We start from the raw sequence: 23,082 nt of genomic DNA on the forward strand, positions 1-23,082 counted from the left end.
GCCACAGAATCTCTACGCAACTAAACTCGGCCAGTTCATATACTGCGGCGCTAGCAGTTCTCGATAAAATTTATGTAAGGCCTATTAATGAAGTTTACGCTCGCCATGTGTTCACGACTCGCCGCCAGCGGCCTACAGAATCACTCGCCGAATTTCTAAGGGAACTCAATAATTTGTCCAAGGACTGTAATTACCAAGCGGTTACCGCGGCTGAACACAGGGAACTTGCTGTACGCGATGTTTTTGTAGCGGGCCTCAGGTCTAACTATGTGCGCCAACGACTGCTGGAAAAGTGGGCCCAGGACTTAGAAACGACTATGGAAGCTGCTACCACGATGGAGGTCTCCTTCCGCAGCCTTAACTCGTTCCCCGCGGACCCCGCGACCCAATCATGGGCCCCCAACCAGCGACTCCCCCAGGCCTGTGCTACGCGGCCGCCCAGCCACCATGCTGCCCCAGCCAGCCACCATGCTGCTCCAGCCAGTCACTATGCTGCTCCAGCCTGCCATTTCTGCCCGGCCCGCAACATGACCTGCAGAAGCTGCGGGCGAAAAGGCCATTGCGCAAGAGTGTGCCTCGCTAAAAGGGCCCCAGCTTCCAACTCCCCAGCGACTCGAAGTAATCGCACCCCTCACTCGCAGGCCCGCGGGGCCCGAAACGCTGCGGCCTATGCCCCGACTCCGCCCCCTCCAGCCACGTGCGATCCATGGGGGCCGCCATCTTGGAAAAACTCCACCACGCGGCCGGCCACGTGCGACTCATGGGGGCCGCCATCTTGGATGCCATCTTCCTCACCGCCCGCCACGTGCGATCCACGGGCCCGATCGGCATCTCCGCGCTCGGACAACTCTGCGGAAGAATTCGAATTCGACTATGAACTCAGAGGGCAGTCATCACGGGGCCACTCCAGCACAGCTGATCAAGCCGCCGACTACACGCAACTCAGCGCGGTCACCCTGGACCAATCACGACCAAAGAATCTACGAAACTCGATGGCAGAGGTCCATATCAACGGGTACAAAACGGCATTCCTCTTCGACTCTGGGAGCACGGAGAGCTTCAAACATCCAGACCGGGTAAGACGCTGTTCGCTCCCCGTTTTCCCCGTGCAGGAAACTATCTCGCTCGCTTCAGGCTCCCATTCAGTCCAGATCCAGGGGCGCACCGCCACGACACTCACAATCCGAGGCGCTAGCTACTTGAAATTCAAACTCTACGTTTTGCCCGAACTCTGCACGCCACTCTTATTAGGCCTAGACTTCTAATGTAACCTCAAGATCCTCACCCTCAGCTTCGGAGGGCCCCTGCCCCCACTCACGATCTGCAGCCTCGCTACGCTGCAAACTCCCCCCCCCCCCCCCTCCTCCTCTCTTCGCCAATCTCACAAAGGACTGTAAACCCGTAGCCACTCGTAGCAGGCGGTATAGCCTGCAGGATAGGGTATTTATCAGAGCAGAGGTCCGAAGGCTTCTCAGTGAGAGGGTTATAGAGGCCAGCAATAGTCCCTGGAGAGCTCAGGTGGTGGCCGTTAAGACCGGGGAAAAATCCTGTATGGTGGTCGACTACAGTCAGACCATAAATAGATTTACGCTCCTCGACGCGTATCCCCTCCCCAGGATTGCAGACATGGTAAACCAGATCGCCCAGAGTACCGGCTCTATTCCATGGTGGATCTGAAGTCTGCATACCACCAGCGCCCAATCCGCTCGGAGGACCGCCACTACACGGCCTTCGAGGCCGATGGCCGCCGCTTCCATTTCCTCTGGGTCCCTTTCAGCGTCACTAATGGGGTCTCGGTGTTCCAACGAGCAATGGGCCGAATGGTGGACCAGTACGGACTGTGGGCCACGTTTCCGTACTTGAACAATGTCACCATCTGCGGCTATGACCAGCAGGACCACGACGCCAACCTCCACTGTTTTCTCCAGACGGCACAGAAACTGAATCTCACGTACAACAAGGAGAAATGCGTTTTCCGCACAACCAGACTAGCCATCCTTGGCTATGTCGTGAAAAACGGAGTCCTGGGCCCAGACCCGGACCGTATGCGCCCCCTCTTAGACTCCCCCTCCCCCATTGCCCTAAGGCCCTCAAACGGTGCTTTGGCTTCTTTTCCTACTACGCCCAGTGGGTCCCTCATTATGCGGACAAAGCCCGCCCACTCTTTAGGGCCACACGATTTGCCCTGTCAGCTGAGGCACGCCAGGCCTTCGGCGGCATCAAGGAGGACATCGCCAAAGCGGCCATGCGGGTCGAGAGCGACGCCTCAGAGGTAGCTCTAGCAGCCACACTAATTCAGGCAGGGAGACCAGTCGCATTTTTCTCCCGTACCCTCTCCACTTCAGAACTCCGACACTCTTCAGTCGAGAAAGAAGCACAAGCCATTGTGGAGGCTATCCGTCACTGGAGGCACTGCCTCGCAGGTATGAGGTTCACCCTTATCACCGACTAAAGATCGGTTGCCTTCATGTTCGACAACTCGCAAAGGGGCAAAATTAAAAACGACAAAATTCTGAGGTGGAGGACAAACCTATCCCGCGGGACATGCGTCAGCGCGCAGATCGACCGATTAAAAGTCATCCATAATGACCTCTGCCACCCGGGGGTCACCCGGCTCGCCCACTACATCAGGGCCCGAAACCTGCCTTTCTCCAACGAGGAGGTAAAAGCGGTCACCAGGGACTGCCCGATCTGTGCGGAGTGCAAACCGCACTTCTATAGACCAGACAAGGCCCACCTGGTCAAGGCTTCTAGGCCCTTTGAACGCCTCGCAATTGATTTCAAAGGGCCAATCCCCTCAACTAATGAACATTTACATTTTAAACGTCATTGACGAGTTCTCCCGTTTCCCATTCGCTATCCAGTGTCCCGACATGACCTCTCACACAGTCATTAGGGCCCTGCATAGCATCTTCACCCTGTTTGGTTTCTCCAGCTACGTACACAGCGACCGGGGTTCGTCCTACATGAGCGACGAGCTGTGTCAGTACCTGCTCGACAAGGGCATTGCCCCAGTGGCAGGAAGTCCCAGACACGCTCCACGCTGTTAGGTCCCTTTTGTGCACGGCGACCAATCAGACCCCACACGAGAGGCTCTTCATTTTTTCCAGGGGCACTACCACGGGGGTCTCAATTCCGGCATGGCTGAGGACGCTGGGCCCCGTATTTCTGAGGAAACACGTCAGGGCGCACAAAACCGACCCCCATGTTGAAAAGGTGCGCCTGCTCCACTCCAACCCCCAGTACGCATTCGTCGAGTTCCCTGACGGCCGTCAGGACACGGTATCCCTCCGGGATCTGGCACCCGCCGGATCCAGTGCCCCCTCTACCCCCACAGAAGGACCTCTCACCCTACACCCCATGCTGCCTCCCCCTCGCGCTTCCGAGCCCACGAGCTCGCTCCACCAGTTCCGCGCACCCGCGCAGGCCAGCCCCCAGCGCCCCCGGTCGAACCAGGAGAGTATGAAGCTCGGATACAACCCTCCCTGGAGTTCGCCATCGTACCCCAGCACACAACACCCATCCAACCACCGCAAGAGGCTGCAACCCCGGTGCTCCGCAGATCACAGCGGACAATTCGACCACTGGACAGACTGACGTTGTAGGCCACCACACCCGACGGACTTGATTCTTTTGCAGGAGGTGAATGTGGTGAACGTAATATATATATAAATGATAATTCACACTGTCTTTGTAAGCGCTGTAGCGCTATCCTACCACTAGGGGGAGTAGCTCTGGGAGCACTCAGGAACTTGTACTGGTCTCCACCCTTGGCTCCACCCATGACTCCTCCCCCTAGTGCTGCTGTATAAATTCCCTTGTCCAGAGTCAGCCTGAGTTCACTAAGAGTTCATCAACGGGTAACAGGCTGGCTCTGAAGTAAGTCGATTAAAGCCTAGATTCATATCGGAAACACGTGTCTGGTGAATTGAGGGTTCCATCAAACACAGTGGGGTAAGATCAAAAATGATAAAATCTTGAGGTGGAGGATCGAGTTCTCTACCTACAGTTACGAGATTTTGTATCGCCCCAGTAAGCTCAACGAGCCCTCCGATGCTCTGTCCCGAGGTACATGTGCCAGCGCACAAGTGGACTGACTCCGGACCCTGCACGACAATCTCTGTCACCCAGGAGTCACCAGTTTTTACCACTTCATTAAGGCCCGCATCTGCCCTACTCCATCGAGGAAGTCAGGGGTATCACCAGAGACTGCCAGGTCTGCTCGGAGTGTAAACCGAACTTCTACCGGCCAGATTGTGTGCACCGGGAGAATGCCTCCCGCCCCTTTGAACGCCTCAGCCTGGACTTCAAAGGGCCCCTCCCCTCCACTGACCGAAACAGGTACTTTCTCAGTGTGGTCGACGAATATTCCCGATTCCCCTTTGCCGTCCCATGCCCTTATATGACGTCTGCCACCGTCATCAAAGCCCTCAACACCATCTTCGCTCTGTTAGGTTTCCCCTCCTACGTCCACAGTGACCGGGGATCCTCATTTATGAGCGATGAGCTGTGCCAGTACCTGCTCAACAGGGGCATCGCCTCGAGCAGGACGACCAGCAACAACCCCCGGGGAAATGGGCAGGTGGAGCGGGAGAATGGGACCGTCTGGAGGGCCGTCCAGCTGGCCCTACGGTCTAGAAATCTCCCGGCCTCCCGCTGGCAGGAGATCCTCCCCGACGCACTTCACTCCGCCACTAACGAAACCCCCCATGAACGTCTCTTTGCCTTCCCCAGGAGGTCTACCTCCGGGGTTTCGCTCCCAACGTGGCTGGCAGCTCCAGGACCCATTCTCCTCCGCAAACACGTGCGACTCCACAAGGCGGCCCCGTTGGTTGAGAGGGTACAGCTACTCCACGCCAACCCGCAGTACGCTTACGTAGCGTACCCCGACGGCCGCCAAGACCCAGTCTCCCTGAGGGACCTGGCACCAGCTGGTTCCCCACACCCCCCCCCCCCCGCCCCGGCGCCACCCTCCCTTCCCCCGGCGCACCCCACCGCAGCCGCCGCTCCAGGACAATCCATCCTCCCCTTGCTCCCACCGGGGGATGAAGAGGATTTCGACACGCTCCCGGAGTCACCGAAGACCAAGCCGACGCCTGAGTCGCCACCAGCACTGCGGCGCTCTCGACGACAGATCAAGGCACCGGATCGTTTAAATTTGTAACCTTCTCTGTAATTTTTAAAAGCAATCTGTATGTATATAGTTTTCCACCACCCCCACTGGACTCATTTTTAACAGGGGGTGAATGCGGTCGTCACCACTGTTGTATTATATTGTATATATGGATTGTAAGGCCCCTGTACTACAAGTATGGGGGTCGATCGCTGTCTGCTGGCCCCGCCCAGTAGGCGGAGTATAAATGTGTGGGCTCTCTGTACAGCAGCCATTTTGCTGTAGGAGGCCACACATCTCTGTGTAATAAAGCCTCGATTACATTCTACTCTCGACTTGTAATTGATAGTGCATCACAGCTTATGTAGTTCATTGCACTGATGTGGTCTGCAACCATCTGGTGGTTTACTTGAGCATTGTCTGCCTCTCTGGAGTCTTCTGTCTCCTTCACTCTGGAGTCGTTTGTTACCCTTTGCCTTTTGACACAATAAGGGGTACCAGTCCAAGCTTTCACCTTGCTCCAGTAGATTATAGAATTATAGAACAGTACAGCACAGAACAGGCCCTTCGGCCCTCGATGTTGTGCCGAGCAATGATCACCCTACTCAAACCCACGTATCCACCCTATACCCGTAACCCAACAACTCCCCCCCTTAACCTTACTATTAGGACACTATGGGCAATTTAGCATGGCCAATCCACCTAACCCGCACATCTTTGGACTGTGGGAGGAAACCGGAGCACCCGGAGGAAACCCACGCACACACGGGGAGGACGTGCAGACTCCACACAGACAGCGACCCAGCCGGGAATCGAACCTGGGACCCTGGAGCTGTGAAGCATTTATGCTAACCACCATGCTACCGTGCTGCCCGTAGTGTAAACAGTCTATCTCTTATCATTTCAGGCTTGTTCCTTAAATCCCATAGTCTGGCAGTTGTAAGTGGAAAAACTGCCAGTTCTGCCACATATCACCATCCACTGTTACTGGAGATGGGATTGAAATATTTACTGCAGCCATTTTTGTTTACTCTTCAGTTTTCTCTTTTACTCACCCAGTAATTTTCAAGCTAGTCAGTGCACTTTGTAAGATTGCATCCAGCCAAAGCGTAAACACATTTACCAGGTAACTACCACAAATTTTTGCCTGTCCACGTTTTGGTGTCTATTTACTGAAGAATTGCCTGCATAAGCGTGATGAAGGAAGGGTAATTACTGCCCCACCATTTTGCTCACAACTTAACTAAAATAGGTGAGCACAAAATGATTGCTTCTAGTAACAAACAGCAATGTCACAGGACGCATACTCGCTGTAGCCAAGGCGATCATCTAATCAGTGTTCAATTTTCTTGAATGTATCCCATCAACCTGAACATAACCACCATAATTTTGAAGTTCCCAGCCTGAAGGGAAATATTTGATTCTGTTTTAAAAGGTCCTGGTGCTATAAATGTCAATAATGTGGGGTTTGGCTGACAAATGCCTCCATGGGTTCTGATAATTTTTGTATCAGGACAAAGGAATTGAGTTCTGAGGGCTCAAAATAATCAGCGGTAGAGATCCCAAGCAAGTTATTAGTTTTGAAGGCAGGCTGCAGACTCAACCCCTTGCACACATTCAGTGGAAGGCTTTGAAGGTCAGTCGGTTAATGGCATATTCAAGTTTGGGTCAATGGCATTATTTGATATTTTGTTTCTGCAGCAAAAATCTGAGTTGTGGGAGACTAATCAGATCCCAGCTTGTGCGTGATTATCACCTTGAAACAAAGGAGGTTGCAACAAGCAGAGCTGTGACACTGGGGAATTTAATTATAGAGCACAATTTCCATGTGGCAGGAAAATCTTACAGGACCTGTCATCCTCAGCCATTATTTTTATGGGTGTGAATAGGATTTCAGAAACAGTTAACACCATTGGTCATCAATATTTCATTACTGAAATTCTCTGGCTACTGTTCAATCCTGCATTCAGCACAGCAGAAATGTAATCTGTTGCCCTGTATACAATACAGTGCCTTTGCAATATTATCCACAAAAATATGTCTAGCCTTCACATGTACAGCAACTCTAACCTTTATGTCACTACTTTTGTTCTGTTGTTCCTGTTTTATTCAACTGTATGTCCAGTATAAAGTCCGAGATAATCGTAGACAGCCATTCAGCCCATCTGAATGGATCTAGCCAGAGATCCTATTATGTACCTGCATTGCAGCATCCATCCAGAGCATTTGCCTTCACTGCTCATACCTGGAACACTATGATCAGTGTTTGAGTGATGATAATAACAATCCTAAAATTGCCTTTTGCTGATTTGAACCCAAATTGCCTAGTGCAACCCCGAGCAGCATGGTAGCACAGTGGTTAGGACTGTTGTTTCACAACACCAGGGTCCCAGGTTTGATACCCAGCTTGTATTAATGTAAGCCTACTTGTGACAATAATAAAGATTATTATTAGTTTAGTTTGAAGTAATATTCTACGTACGAAAGAGAAAATGCTGGAAAACCTCAGCAGGTTTGGCAGCATCTGTAGGGAGAGAAAATAGCTAATGTTTTGAGTCCGATGACTCTTTGTCAAAGCTAAAGGCAGAGAAAATGGGGGTGAATAGAATGCGGTTAGGGCCCTTGAACTGGAAGCTGTCAATATGACGCAGTGCATCAGAGGAATCCCGGATGTAGGTGGGGAAGGAATGGACCAGAGGAGTGAGGATGGAGTCAAGATAAGAGGAAATACGTTTGGTGGGGCAGGAGCATGCTGACACAATGGGACTGCTGGGACAGTCCTTTTTGTGGATTTGGGAAGTAGGTAAAAGCGAGCTGTCCAGGGTTGGGAGGCAATGAGGTTGGAAGCTGTAGGGGGAAGGCATCCGGAAGAAATGAGATCACTAACGGTGTTGGAGATGATGGCTTGATGTTCAGTGGTCTGGTCATGGTCCAGGGGGAGGTAAGAGGAAATATCTGAGAGTTGGCGCTCAGCCTCTGTGATATAGAGGTCAGTGCACCAGATGACAACAGCACCCACTTTGTTGGCAGGTTTGATGACAAAGTCAGGGTTAGACCTGATGGAGTGAAGAGTAGAAAGTTCGGAAGGAGAGAGGTTAGAATGGGTGAGGGGGACAGAAAAATTAAGACGGCAAATGTCCCGTCAACAGTTCTCAATGAAAATATCTAGGGAATTGACGGACTTAGTAAAAAAATACTATGACCCTAAGCCACCTCTGATCCTGCGAAGGTACAGGTTTTACTCAGCATTCCGAGACACTGGGGAGTCAGTTCCAAACTTTTTAAAAGATTTAGGCGATTAGCAGAGGCTTGCGAATTTGGCCTGACGCTAAATGAGATACTCCGAGACCGTTTGGTATGTGGAATAAATAATTTAGCAATACAGAAACGTCTGTTAGCAGAGGCTGAGCTGGATTGCCAACAAGCATTGCAGCTGGCTTTGTCCTTAGAAAAAGCGGCAGGCGGAGCGCATGAGTTACAGGGCACTCCGATGGAGGTAGACGGCCGTACCAGTGAAAATGAATTAAGGGACTACCGCTGGGGGATAGGCAACTGCATAACCACCCTCAGGAACAACATGTATACTGAGTTAACCAGGCCCACTCGCAGAAGCCCTCCCAAGCAAGGGAAAAATTAGGTCCAGACAGACGGCAGCCCCTTGCAGCCTTTCACCCGGCAAAATATTGTAGTTAATGCCAGCCAGAGATCGAGCTAGCAAGGAGAAATTGAAGCCCAAAACCATCAACTTGGAGAAGGTCACGTAGGCCGGGGTACAGGAGAATGCATACCCTAGAAGCCCCAACTACCTCCGACGAGGAACAACTAAACTGTGTAACGATGGTGACATCAAAACCCATTAAATTATCCATAAGGTTGAATGGACGTCCCACACTAATGGAAGTCGACACGGGAGCAGCCGTGTCTGTGATAGGGGAAACAGTATTCATTAAAATTTGCACTGGACTCCAACCCTTATCCCTAACCAGGACCTCAGCAAAACTGAGGACATACACAGGGTAACCACTGGGAGTGTTGGGCACAACACATGTAACTGTGGCTTAAGGAAAGCAACTGGTTAGGCTGCCTTTAATGGTAGTGAAAGGTGTGGGGCCAAACTTATTGGGATGAAACTGGCTAAAAGAGATCCAGCTGGAATAGGTAAACATTTTCCAGCTGGAAATTGGTCACCTGAGCGATCTCCTGTGCAAATACGCAGAGGTTTTTCGAAAAGGGTTCAGAACAATAAAGGGAGCAAAGGCGACATTGCATGTAGATCCAGAGGCAGTACCAAAATTCTACAAGGCCCAACCAGTACCCTTTGCATTAAGGCAGAAAGTCGATATGGAAATAAAATGATTAGAGCATGAGGGAATAATAAAACTGGTTTGCAGAATGGGTGGCACCCGTGGTGCCTATCCTTAATCCGGACGGCCCGGATCGCCTTTGTGGAGATTTCAAACAAACGATTAATCGCTACTCACAACTGGACAAATACCAAATTCGCTGGATTGAGGATTTGGATGCAAAGCTGGCTGGGGGTCTCCTATTCTCAAAGCTGGATATGGGCCACGCATATCTACAGCTGAAGCTGGACGAAGAGTCCCAAAAATTCTCAACGATAAACATCCGGAAGGGCCTTTCTCAGTATACAAGATTACCCTTTTGGGTATCGTCATCTTGTGTGATATTCCAGAGGACAATAGAGAATATATTGCAAGGGCTACCACAAGTCGCCATTTACCTGGACGATGTCCTCATTACAGGAAAAACAAAGGCAGAAAACCTGGAGGAAGTCCTGAGGAGGTTTTCAGCAGCAGGGGTGTGCCTAAAGAGGGGGAAATGTGTTTTCCTAGCACCTCACGTAACCCATCTGGGGAACAAGGTTGACAAATCAGGGCTACACCCTTTGGAGGACTGGGTGAGGGCGATTAAAGATGCCCCGGCACCCACCACAATCCAGGAGTTAAGGGGCTGGATTCTCCGACCCCCCCGCTGGGTTGGAGAATCCCCGGGGGCAGCGTGAATCCCGCCCCGCAGTTCCGACGTCGGCTGCCGTATTCTCCGACACTGGTTTTCGGGCAGGGGCAGGATACGCCATGCCGGTTGGGGGCTGTTGGCAGCGGCCCCTCCGGCAATTCTCCGGGCCCCGATGGGCTGATTGGCTGTCAGTTCCTGGCCAGTCCCACCGGCGTGAAATGGACATGGTCCCACACGGTGGGGCCTGGCTGGTAGGCCATCTAGTGGAGTTCTCAGGGGGATCCAGCCCCGGGGGGGGGGGGCCCCCACGGTGGCCTGGCCCGCGATCGGGGCCCACCGATCTGCGGGCAGGCCTGTAGCATGAGGGCACGCCTTCCTTCTGCACCGGCCTCTGTAGGGCTCCGCCATGGCCGGCGCGGAGAAGAACCCCCTTGCCCATGTGTAGGAACACGCCAGCCGTCCTGCGCATGCACAGAACCACGCCAGCGGTTCTGCACATGCGCCAACTTGCGCCAGCCTTTGCCACCAGTTGGCGCGATGCCAACCCCTCCAGCGCCAGCCTGGCCCCCGGAAGTGCAGAGGATTCCGCAACTTCCGGTTGGCCCGATGCCGGAGTGGTTCGCGTCATTCTTGGCGCCGTCGTCGGGCTTTCCTGCCAATTGCGGGAGAATCCTGCCCAAGGACTTTTTAGGACTGGTGACATATTATGGAAAGTTCATACAGAACAGAGCTTCCATCTTGGACCCCCTACACCAATTACTAAAAAAGGGGCAAGCCTGGGAATGGTCTGCCCGCCAAGACAGGGCTTTCAAGAAGATAGATAACACCTTCTAAAACACATGGTGCTAATTGGGGAGATGGAAAAACCGGTCCAGGTGGAATTCCACCCTTACTGGAGCAGAAGAGAGCAGATCACCGTGGAAGAAGGGATCCTGCTATGGGAGGCTCGAGTAATTGTTCCAAGTCAAGGCCGTCGAGCCATACTGGCTGAATGAATCATGGGCACCCTGGAGTCTCAAAAATGAAGATGCTGGCCAGGAGCTATGTCTGATGGCCGGGCCGACACAGACATAGCGGCATTGGTAGGTCGGTGCCAAGAATGCCAACAAGGGCAGAAGGTGCCATCGGCAGCCCCGCTGTACCCATGGGAATGGCCAGGTAGACCATGGTCGCGACTTCATGTCAATATTTCAGGCCCGTTTATAGGTTCAATGTTTTTTATAATAGTAGACGCCCATTCCAAATGGCTGGACGTCTACAAAATGAACTCTGCAAATTCAACAACTACCATTGAAAAACTTTGCACCTCGTTTGCAACTCATGTATCCTGCAGGTGTTAGTTTTGGATAATGGATCAGTTTTCACCAGCCAGGACTTCACAAAGTTTATGAAGTCGAAAGGCATTCGGCACCTAAGGACGGCACCATACCACCCAGCATCAAATGGTTTGGCGGAGAGAGCCGTCCAGACCTTAAAAGGCGGGTTGAAGAAACAGTCAGCAGCGTCATTGGACACCAAACTGTCGCGCTGGCTATTTGACTACAGAACAACCCCACACGCCACAATGTGTGCACCGGCAGAGCTACTCATGGGCAGCCGACTCCGAATCTGGCTGAGTCTAGTATTCACAAATTTAGGTGGCTGAATAGAGCGACACCAAGAGGCCCAATGGAGGGGCCATGACGACACTTGCTGAGAAAGGCAGTACAGCATGGGTGAAAATGTATGGGTCAGAAATTATGCGAATGGATAGTAGGAACATTCAAGGCTAGGACAGGACCTGTGTCGTATGAGATACGTGTGGGAAAACATGTAATAAAGAAACACCTGGACGAGGTGCGGGCCTCATTTCCTCCTCCGGAGCTGACTCAGACCAGCATACCAAAGACCAAGGAGAGTCCTCCCCGACAAACTATTCACGCCTCTCCGACATCACTGGTGAAGACATTGGACTCGGATATGGACGCCATGGATGATGCCGCAGCTGCACCCCTGCCGCCGGAGGAAAGGGGCGAACCGCCCCTCAGGCGCTCACATCGGAAAAGACGGGCGCCTCGCCGTTACACCCCCCCCGCGTCGGAGGCCGAAGTGGAGGAGTCGGACCCGGCGCAAAAACGAAGCAGGAGACCCGTGAGTCACGAGGACCACGGGGGCTCGTCGGACTTTGGGGGTGGGAGGGGTGTAATGACTTAGGCCAGGTATGCAAGTAATTAGGAGATAAGGTCAACTGATGGAACGATTCTAAGAGGCTACAGAGCACAATCAGCCATGATGCAGTAAATCACCATTGTAATAATAATCTTTATTAGTGTCACAAGTAGGCTGACATTAACACTGCAGTGAAGTTACTGTGAAAAGCCCCTAGTCACTACACTCCGGTGTCTGTTTGGGTACACTGAGGGAGAATTCAGAATGTTCAATTCACCTAAAAAGCATGTCTTTCTGGACTTGTGGGAGGAAACTGGAGCTCTAGGAGGAAACCCACGCAGACAGGGGAAGAACGTAGAGACTCCAGACAGTGACTCAAGCCAGGAATCGAACCTGGGACCCTGGTGCTGTGAAGCAATAGCGATAACCACTGTGCTAACATGCTGCCCATTAATGACCCAAATTCAATGGCACCTTCATTAACTGCTTGGTGATCAATTTATAGTTCAGATCCTGGTGAAATTAATTTGGGATTAGATAGTAGGCAAGTTAATTTTGTTATGAATATATTTTTATTAGGTTTTTTAGCCTTTTATAACAATCAGCACAACAAATAACAGAATCATAGGCCCATCGGGTCTGCACCAGCTCTTAGAAAGAACACTCTACCTAAGCCACACCTCCACCAGTAACCCCACCGAACATTTTGTTTTGGACATTAAGCGTAATTTGTCATGGCCAATCCACCTAACCTGCACATCTTTGGACTGTGGGAGGAAACCGGAGCACCCGGAGGAAACCCACGCAGACACGGGGAGAACGTACAGACTCCGCACAGACAGTGACCCAAGCCGGGAATCGAACCTGGAACCCTGGAGCTGTGAAGCAACTGTGCTAACCAATGTGCTACCGTGCTGTTCCAGAAAAACTGATGCAAAATGGGTACAGACAGAACAACAGTTATTGCCAGCATAAATACAAGCAAGTGGGCAAGTGGGCCCAACACAAGCAGGTGTTGTAACAATGGTGCCCAGAAGCACTGGCTGCCCTATGGCTAACCCTCTGGGACCCTTGGGGAACAGGACATCCCTCCTCGCCTCCATGCCATCTAGCAGCCTCCCCAGGTCAGCATCCCAGAATCTTGGGACTGGTCTTCTGGGCACCATTGTTACGAGCTGGCTGCAGTTGGCTGAGCAAGTGCAGCTTAAGTGCTGCTCAACCTTGTTAGCGGGGGACTGCGAGCACAGTGCTGGTGAATTGGCTGGCGTGCCTTCATTTGCAAAGGGAAGCCCGTGGGGCCTCGTTAAGTGGACCAATTAACGTTGAATAGCTTTGCCTGCCTCACTGGGCCTAGCACCGGGAAGCTCACGGCAATCCCGCTCACTACCAAACTTAGAAATCTTTCAGGAGAATCCCACCCTTAATTCTCAACCATGCTTTTGTCCCTATCCCTTAAGTCCATTATGTATTCTTGACTCCCTCCTGGTATTAGCAATTCAGCTGTTCAGCTCACCTTTCTGGGGTGGGAAGTACTCTGGAAGTGTAAACTGTTGTTAAGGTATATTTAAAATTCCAGATGTAAGACATACTTTTTGCTTGTGCTTGCTTAACTTTGAAAAATATCTTCTTTCTTCTGCACCCACAGAATGTCGAGTGGTTAAGTCCACTTCATACACTAAAGTTCCTGGTGCAGGTGGTGGTGCTACAGGACGCAGCATTACCACAAAGAGCCCTGGGCCTTCCCGACGTAGCAAGTCCCCAGCTTCGACTGGCTCAGGTAATCAAAAGATCATTCGCACATTACATTATATTATTGTCCACGAAAGCTCACCCCTGTGATTGAATCAATACTTTCACAAATGCAATTAAGTAAGAAATTGCATTTTAATATGAAACATGGAGAAGGTTGGAACAGGAAAAAGCCTATCCGTCCGTCAAGCTGCACCATTTTGTGATTGATGTGAACCCAGCTTCCTGCATTCTCACTGTACCTCCACAGTACAAAGTGCATTTTGATGACAAGCTGAGAGCAGAACTCATTTGCTTGTTGAATATCATTTCAACTTTTAGATTATAGACTTGAAATTGCTTCTTTGTTATTTATATTATACAAAATTAGTTTAATTTGGGGTTACCAAGGTAAAACCATTTCTAGTTGTATCTTCATCTCACAGTAGCATTGCCTGTTTCCCACTCTGTTTTTGACTCACTCTATTGTTGTTCTGATCTTTCTTTCCCATGTCTCTCTAGCCTTTTGCATTTTTCATTTGTTTTTTATTAAATTCATTTATGGGATGTGGGCAAGGCCATCATTTATTGCCCACCTGTCTTATCCATGAGTTCTGGGGGCGGTGGGACCATTACAAATCGGATGGTCTACACCTGGGCAGGACGGGAACCAATGTCCTCGGGGGTGCTTTTGCTAACACTGTTGGGGAGGTTTTAAACTAATGTGGCAGGGGGATGGGAACCAGATTAGGAAATTAGAGGTCAGTAAAGAGGCAGCAACTGAAGCCAGTAAGGTACTAGATAATAATCTCAATGTGACTAAGGGGAAGAGTAGACAGGGAAGAGATGATGAACGCAAAGGGTCAGGTGGTCTGAGGTGCATTTGTTTTAATGCGAGAAGTGTAACAGGTAAGGCAGATGAACCTAGGGCTTGGATTAGTACCTGGGAATATGATGTTATTGGTATTACTGAGACTTGGTTGAGGGAAGGGCAGGACTGGCAACTGAATATCCCAGGGTATAGATGCTTCAGGAGGGATAGAGAGGGAGGTAGAAGGGGTGGAGGTGTTGCATTACTAGTCGGAGATGATATCACAGTTGTGATTAAGGAGGACACTATGGAGGATTCGAGCACTGAAGCAATATGGGTGGAGCTAAGAAATAGGAAGGGTGCAGTAACGTTGTTGGGACTTTACTACAGGCCTCCCAAAAGCGAGCATGAAGTAGAGGTACAAATATGCAGACAGGTTATAGAAAAATGTAAGAGTAATAGGGTGGTTGTGATGGGAGATTTTAACTTCCCCAACATTGAATGGGATTCGTGTAGTGTTGCAGGCATAGATGGAGCAGGGTTTGTAAGGAGAATCCAGGAGAGTTTTTAGAGCAGTATGTAAATAGTCCAACTCAGGAAGGGGCCATACTGGACCTGGTATTGGGGAATGATCCCGGCCAGGTGGTTTAAGTTTCAGTGGGTGATTACTTTGTGAATAGCGATCACAATTCCGTAAGTTTTAGAATACTCATGGACAAGGGCAAGAGTGGTCCAAAAGGAAGAGTGCTAAATTAGGGAAAGGCAGAGTATAACAAAATTCGGCAGGAGCTAGGGAATGTGGATTGGGAGCAGCTGTTTAAGAGTAAATCCACATTTGAAATGTGGTAGTCTTTTAAGGAAACATTGATTAGAGTGCAGGACAGACATGTCCCTGTGAAAATGAGAGATAGAAATGGCAAGATTAGGGAACCATGGATGACGGGTTAAATTGTGAGACTAGCTAAGATGAAAAAGGAAGCATACATAAGATCGCGGCAACTCAAACTGATGAAGCTTTGGAGGAATATCGGGAAAGTAGGACGAATCTCAAACGCGCAATAAAGAGGGCTAAAAGGGGTCATGAAATATCTTTGCCGAACAGGGTTAAGGAAAATCCCAAAGCCTTTTATTCGTATATGAGGAGCAAGAGGGTAATTAGAGAAAGGATTGGCCCACTTAAAGACAAAAGAGGGAATTTATGCGTAGAGTCAGAGGAAATGGGTGAGATTCTTAATGAGTACTTTGCATCGGTATTCACCAAGGAGAGGGACAGGATGGATGTTGAGGCTAGGGATGGATGTTTAAGTACTCTAGGTCAAGTTGTCATATGGAAGGGGGAAGTTTTGGGTATTCTAAAAGACATTAAGGTGGACAAGTCCCCAGGACCGGATGGGATCTATCCCAGTTTACTGAGGGAAGCGAGGGTCGAAATAGTTGGGGCCTTAACAGATATCTTTTCAGCATCCTTGAGCACGGGTAAGGTCCCGGAGGACTGGAGAATTGCTAATGTTGTCCCTTTGTTTAAGAAGGGTAGCAGGGATAATCCAGGGAATTATAGACCTGTGAGCTTGACGTCAGTGGTAGGCAAACTGTTGGAGAAGATACTGAGGGATAGGATCTATTCACATCTGGAAGAAAATAGACTTATCAGTGATAGGCAGCATGGTTTTGTGCAGGGAAGGTCATGTCTTACAAACCTAATAGAATTCTTTGAGGAAGTGACAAAGTTCATTGATGAGGGAAGGGCTGTAGATGCCATACACATGGACTTTAGTAAGGCGTTTGATAAGGTTTCCCATGGCAGGTTGATGGAAAAGGTGAAGTCGTATGGGGTTCAGGGTGTACTAGCTAGATGGATAAAGAACTGGCTGGGCAACAGGTGACAGAGAGTAGTGGTGGAAGGGAGTGTCTCAAAATGGAGAAGGGTGTGACTAGTGGTGTTCCACAGGGATCCGTGCTCGGACCACTGTTGTTTGTGATATACATAAATGACCTGGAGGAAGGTATAGGTGGTCTGATGAGCAAGTTTGCAGATGATACTAAGATTGGTGGAGTTGCAGATAGCGAGGAGGACTGTCAGAGAATACAGTAAAATATAGATAGATTGGAGAGTTGGGGAGAGAAATGGCAGATGGAGTTCAATCCAGGCAAATGCGAGGTGATGCATTTTGGAAGATCAAATTCAAGAGCGGACTATATGGTCAATGGAGGAGTCCTGGGGAAAATTGATGTACAGAGAGATCTGGGAGTTCAGGTCCATTGTACCCTGAAGGTGGCAACGCAGGTGGATAGAGTGGTCAAGAAGGCATACAGCATGCTTGCCTTCATCGGAAGGGGTATTGAGTACAAGAGTCGGCAGGTCATGTTACAGTTGTATAGGACTTTGGTTAGGCCACATTTGGAATACTGCGTGCAGTTCTGGTCGCCACATTCCCAGAAGGATGTGGATGCTTTAGAGAGGGTGCAGAGGAGGTTCACCAGGATGTTGCCTGGTATGGAGGGTGCTAGCTATGAAGAAAGGTTGAGTAGATTAGGATTGTTTTCATTGGAAAGACGGAGGTTGAGGGGGGACCTGATTGAGGCCTACAAAATTATGAGAGGTATGGACAGGGTGGATAGCAACAAGCTTTTTCCAAGATTGGGGGTGTCAATTACAAGGGGTCACGATTTCAAAGTGAGAGGGGGAAAGTTTAAGGGAGATGTACGTGGAAAGTTTTTTACGCAGAGGGTGGTGGGTGCCTGGAACGCTTTACCAGCGGAGGTGGTAGAGGCGGCCATGATAGCATCATTTAAAATGCATCAAGACAGATATATGAACGGGTGGGGAACAGAGGGAAGTAGGCCTTAGAAAATAGGAGACAGGTTTAGATAAAGGATCTGGATCGGCGCAGGCTGGGAGGGCCGAAGGGCCTGTTCCTGTGCTGTAATTTTCTTTGTTCTTTGTTCTTTGTGTAAGTCATTATTTGTCTTTCTCCTCGCTCCTCTCAGACTTTCGGCTGAATTCTTATCCTTGAGGTGGGTGGCATGAGTCGGAACATTTCCTGACTCGGCCCACCACCTCAGGATTAAGTGCTGGCAAAGATGGAATTTTAATTGAGGAGGCGGGGGTAGTAGTTGCAGGCTGATGTCGGGCCAACCAACCTGGGAAAGTATTCAGAGGCAGCCGTAGTGACAGCCGGATGCCAAAGCAGGTGCTGTGGGACTTCATCCCAATTATAATGAAAAAAATAAGGCCCTACAACCCTTACCCCTCAACACTCTCTCATGAAATGAAATGAAAATCGCTTATTGTCACGAGTAGGCTTCAAATGAAGTTACTGTGAAAAGCCCCTAGTCGCCACATTCCGGCGCCTGTTCGGGGAGGCAGTTACGGGAATCGAACCGTGCTGCTGGCACGCTTGGTCTGCTTTCAAAGCCAGCGATTTAGCCCTGTGCTAAACAGCCCCTATGTGCTAAACAGCCCAGACACACACTCCATTTTATATTGATGTCACCTCATGCCCCATATCAATATATGGAGCTTCCACCCTATTCATCAACTGTACAATGAATAGAGGCAGTGAGCACTATAGCGACAGTATGAATGTGTTAAAAAAAATTTTTAGAAAACAGCCTTTCATTGACAATTTGCCACATAGTACAGGCCAAATAATGTATGAATTATCCAGACCATTTACAGCATCAAAAGCAGAAATTATAAGCACTTAAACCCTCTTCATCTTTTGTAAATGAACATTGTGCAATTGACAGCATAGATCAGAGGGGCTCATGTGTTTTAGTAATCTCATGGATGTCTCGGCTCTCTGCCAAGAACAGACAATAGAAAACAATTACAACAGCAAGAGTTATAGGACGGTGTCTAACAGAACAAACGTAAATGAAACATGGCCAGGATTTTATGGCCCCTCCCACCCAGTGGGATATTATGGCTCTACTGAAGTAAATGTCAATTTTCATGGCCCATTGCATCTGCCGGGGGACACATGCCATGGCAGGGTCGTAGAATTCTGTGCCATATCTCTGGTGTACAACTGCCAGCCCCAGAGCAGCAGACAACAGTGGGAAAAAATGTTTGAAAGTGCAGCAGCTATTTGGGTGTAAGCAGTTGGAAGGGTGCCTGACTTCAGCATCTGGGTGTCAAGGAAATCTCCAGTAACGAAGAGAAACTCTGTAAACACCCAAGTACCACTTTAACTAACAACAATCAGTGTTTTAATTTACATTGCCTGCCACAAGGACTTCTGGTAGTATTTATGCACATTTAATTTAAAGAAAACAATGCATACACACCTTCCGACATCATGGGATGTATACACTCGTATATGAGCCAAGAATCTATGCTACTCACAAGTACTGAACATTCCTTTGCCCACTGAAGAAAAAGGCACCCATAACCAATGCTTGAGAAGGAACTGGGCGAGGAGCACCGCCAGTCATAACTGAGTCCTCAGGAAGGGGAAGCTTGAAACATACAGGCAGGTAAACAAGATTATATGAGATATCAGGGTGGGAATCGGAAAATGGCAGGGCTAGTAAAGGCTGGGAAAGACTCATTGTAAACACTATCAGCGTCATTTACCCTCTGAGGTATTGTAATTCCATAAGTTGCAGCAACAAATGTTTCAAGAAGAAATGTCATTGTGAACATAACTAAACAAGCTGCTGTTGTCACATTATCGGGGTGTCTTGGACATACAGACGGTGCCACTCAGGTTCTCCCAGACACGAGAGTCTTACCTCATCCAAACCCTGCCACTTCATCCACAATTTAGTCACTGTGTTTTTCTTTTGTTTATTTTTTCATGTGATTTGAGTGAAGCTGGCAAGACCAGCATTCACTCACTCATTTGCAAAGCTGATGCTTGCTGGCAAGAATTATGAATGAGTTAGAAGTGCACAATACCAAATGCAGGGGGAAAAATGTTAAGTTGAATCTCACGAAGCGCTGTGAGCCAGGTAGATCGAAGGAGTGGGGTCTCCCAGCTTTCAATGACCATGCTGCACCGCGACCTGCTGCTTTTCCGCCGGAGCGTGGCTGTTCGATCGCGTCCTATAGTTTTCCAGACGTGATGAGGGTCTGGGTTATAACTCTTCGGAACATACTCCTTCATGACAGGGAAATACAGAAAACTGTGACGTAATGTGTATTCCAATATATACAATTTTATTAAAGAACAAAATATGCAATTAAAGCCTTGGTGGGAATGGTAAATTGCAACGTTAAATACTAACATTTACCTTAAGCCCCAGATGAGAGAGAGATGGCTAAGGAAGTTAAACAAATATAAAAGTGTTATGAATGCTGTCAATACTTATTGTATGCCTTGAACGACATGCTAGCACAGTGGTTAGCACCATAGCTTCACAGCACCAGAATCCCAGATTCAATTCCTGGCTTGGTTCACAGTCTGTGCGGAGTCTGCACGTTCTACCCGTGTCTGCCTGGGTTTCCTCCGGGTGCTCCAGTTTCCTCCCACAAGGCCCGAAAGACGTGCTGTTAAGTAATTTGGACATTCTGAATTCTTGCTCTGTGTACCCGAACAGGTGCCAGAATGTGGCAACTAGGGGATTTTCAAGGTAACTTCATTGCAGTGTTAATATAATCCTACTTGTGACAATAATAAAAAAAGAACTAACTTCTTACATATAGCGGTACCCTGATTGTAATTAGGTTCCTCTTATTCATATTCCCAGTTTTGTTTTGATGACTGATAATTTCTCCTGAAAGACAGCCTTCCCTTATCCGAAGAAGATTTATATAATGTTGATGGGCATCACCGATTCAAGGAAAGCCCAAGCATACAATTTTTTGTGATAATTTCTTGTCAGGTGTTTGTTTTTAACATCATAACATGTTGGAACAGATCCTAAACAAGTATGGTTTCCTTACCAATTCCTCCATTGTACTGACTTCCTGATATGAGAAAAGATGTGCTTTTGTGCAGTTTTTTTAGCGTGTATTTTCCTATCTGTGAATCCTCATTGCTGTTAAGAAGACACAAGCCTTAATTTGTCTGGATATGCAGCTAGATCCTTGCGAATTGGTTTTGACTTTTAAAAAAAAAATTAACCCTTTATTTAAATTGTTACTCATAGGAAAAGATCTGCGCATCATTCTCAACTATATTCACGGGATTCTCTTCACTGTTGCCAGGGGAGATAAATATTCTCCAATCGGAGTTCTGGGCCTTTAGATTCCTTGGTTGAGGATGGTGATTATTTTTACACACACTGTAGAGAAACAGCTTTTCAGATAACCTCCGGTTGCTACATAGCCAGTTCTGTACATATCGTCCCTTTGTACCATCCTTATGTACCCTCATTTACAACACCTTCAACTTCTAGAAACAGCATGATGATGTTATGCAGTTTACAATGCTGCAGGAATTCTTGGAACCCTTGCTGGGGTGAATTGAAGGATTTATCTGAACATCTAAAAAAAATACTTCAGCCTTGCTGCTCCAACACAGTTCTTTCGTGGCATTGTATCCATTGTCCCCTCTGTCTGTGAAGCCTTACTGGAATAATCAACTTGTGATGGCCTTGATCGCAACTTGACTATATTGATGCATGGTGCTGAGAGACGAGGGAATATTTGGTGCATTGTCACCTAATGGAAACATTGTAATGCCGCTATCTCATCCTCCCTGGTATTTATATAAAATAAATAGTTCCATGCTTTTGAGTCTAATCTTGGTAAGATGTTTTAAGCTACATTTCATTTTTGAAGCTTTTCCAATTGATTCTAAAAATAATGCCTTCTGGAATGTTTATTCCAATCTTTTCCATTCTTATTGTCTTTCTATTTATATTAGAAGATAAAGGGGTTCCTGTTGGGAAGTCCATTACTTTAAGAGAAGTTGACCAAACCTAACTGGCAAAATATTTGGCTTTACTTCCTCAATACTAAAGAGATAAATTTGCAGGTAAAATACTACCAATTGTCAAGTAGAAGATATAAAATTGCTTCCTCAATGTATTATCCACCGCACTGATAGACGTCAACTCCTGGGAGACTCTTTCTCAGAAGAGACCTATTTGGAGGAACCTCCTGATTGAAGGGACACAATTCTTCGAGGACACCCAATGGCAAGAGAAAAGGAGCCTGAGAAAGGAATACCAACGAGCTACAGTCCAAGTATCGAATCAATCTCCCAGAAACACCTACAAGCGTGCTGTCGAAGATATGGCTTTAGCATCTGGCTCATCGGCCGTGCAAGAACCCACATAGGCGGCACGGCGTCACAGTGGCTAACACTGTTGCTTCACAGCCCCAGAGACCCAGGTTCAATTCCCGCTTGGGTCGCTGACTATGCGGAGTCTGCACGTTCTCCCGTGTCTACGTGGGTTTCCTCCGGATGCTCCAGTTTCCTCCCACAAGAACCAAAAGACATGCTTGTTAGGTGAATTGGACCTGAACAGGCGCCGGAGTATGGCGACTAGGGGATTTTCACAGTAACTGCATTGCAGTGTTAATGTAAGCCTACTTGTGACACCAACAAATAAAAATTTCTCCCAGAACAGAAAAAGGAAGAAAGAACCTAGGACCAGTAACACAGAATTTGTTAGGTGGACTATCATACCCATTAGTCAGTGACTGGCGAAGAAGACCTTCTTGCCGTTCATATTGTCACCTAGGTATATTACACCTTGTCACTGATTTTCCCTTCCCCCTCACTTACTTGAAAACTATTACAGCTCTAACTTTGGTAAGTTCCAATTTTAATGATCATTGGCCAGAATGTTTGGGCTGAATATTGACATGAGCATTGGGAACCTGACATCGGGACTGTATTCCGCATCCCGACCTCACTCAATGTCTCAAATTTTATGGGAGGTGGCCAATTAGCAGGCCAATTCTCTGTCCAATATGGGGACGTCAAGTGAGTTACGGAAGCAGGAGGTCATGACAGAGCAACCCACTGCAAAGCAAGCCAGCAGTCTTCACTATGTGACCAGGGCTGCTGAGTCGCAAGCAATAGGGAAGCATGCAGTTAACATCAGCATCTGAGGAGTGACATGAGATCTCTTGCTCCCCATGGCGATTGGAGACATCCCACTCTGGGAATTTTACATTCAATGGCAAGGCTGCGAGATGGGAATGCAGCCACCTTGCCATTTTCTGCCAGTATCATGTAAAAATCTTTGATGTTTAATGCGGCCTCCACCTGTTGTGTAGCCGGCACCCTTCATTTTGCTGGAATGCAGGCAGTGTGCAGAATCCATGCACCCAGCTGAAAATATAATTTCTCTGTGAAAATAGGAGCCAGTTGGTTCCTTAATTACTGTAATTGGCTTCCTTCCA

The 23,082-nt window shown here is 48.6% G+C and overlaps 1 protein-coding gene across 3 annotated transcripts in view; it reads left to right on the forward strand.

Moving 5' to 3' along the window:
• dclk1a (doublecortin-like kinase 1a) overlaps positions 1-23,082 on the forward strand; it is a 475,245-nt gene that overhangs the window by 268,939 nt on the left and 183,224 nt on the right. For all 3 annotated transcript variants that reach the window (XM_038818045.1, XM_038818046.1, XM_038818044.1), the window contains exon 5: positions 13,884-14,015. In XM_038818045.1, coding sequence (XP_038673973.1) covers positions 13,884-14,015 — 132 coding nt within the window. The remainder of the gene's footprint in view (positions 1-13,883; positions 14,016-23,082) is intronic.

Source organism: Scyliorhinus canicula, chromosome 14 (assembly GCF_902713615.1).
Source record: "Scyliorhinus canicula chromosome 14, sScyCan1.1, whole genome shotgun sequence".
Classification (NCBI taxonomy): Eukaryota; Metazoa; Chordata; class Chondrichthyes; order Carcharhiniformes; family Scyliorhinidae; genus Scyliorhinus; species Scyliorhinus canicula.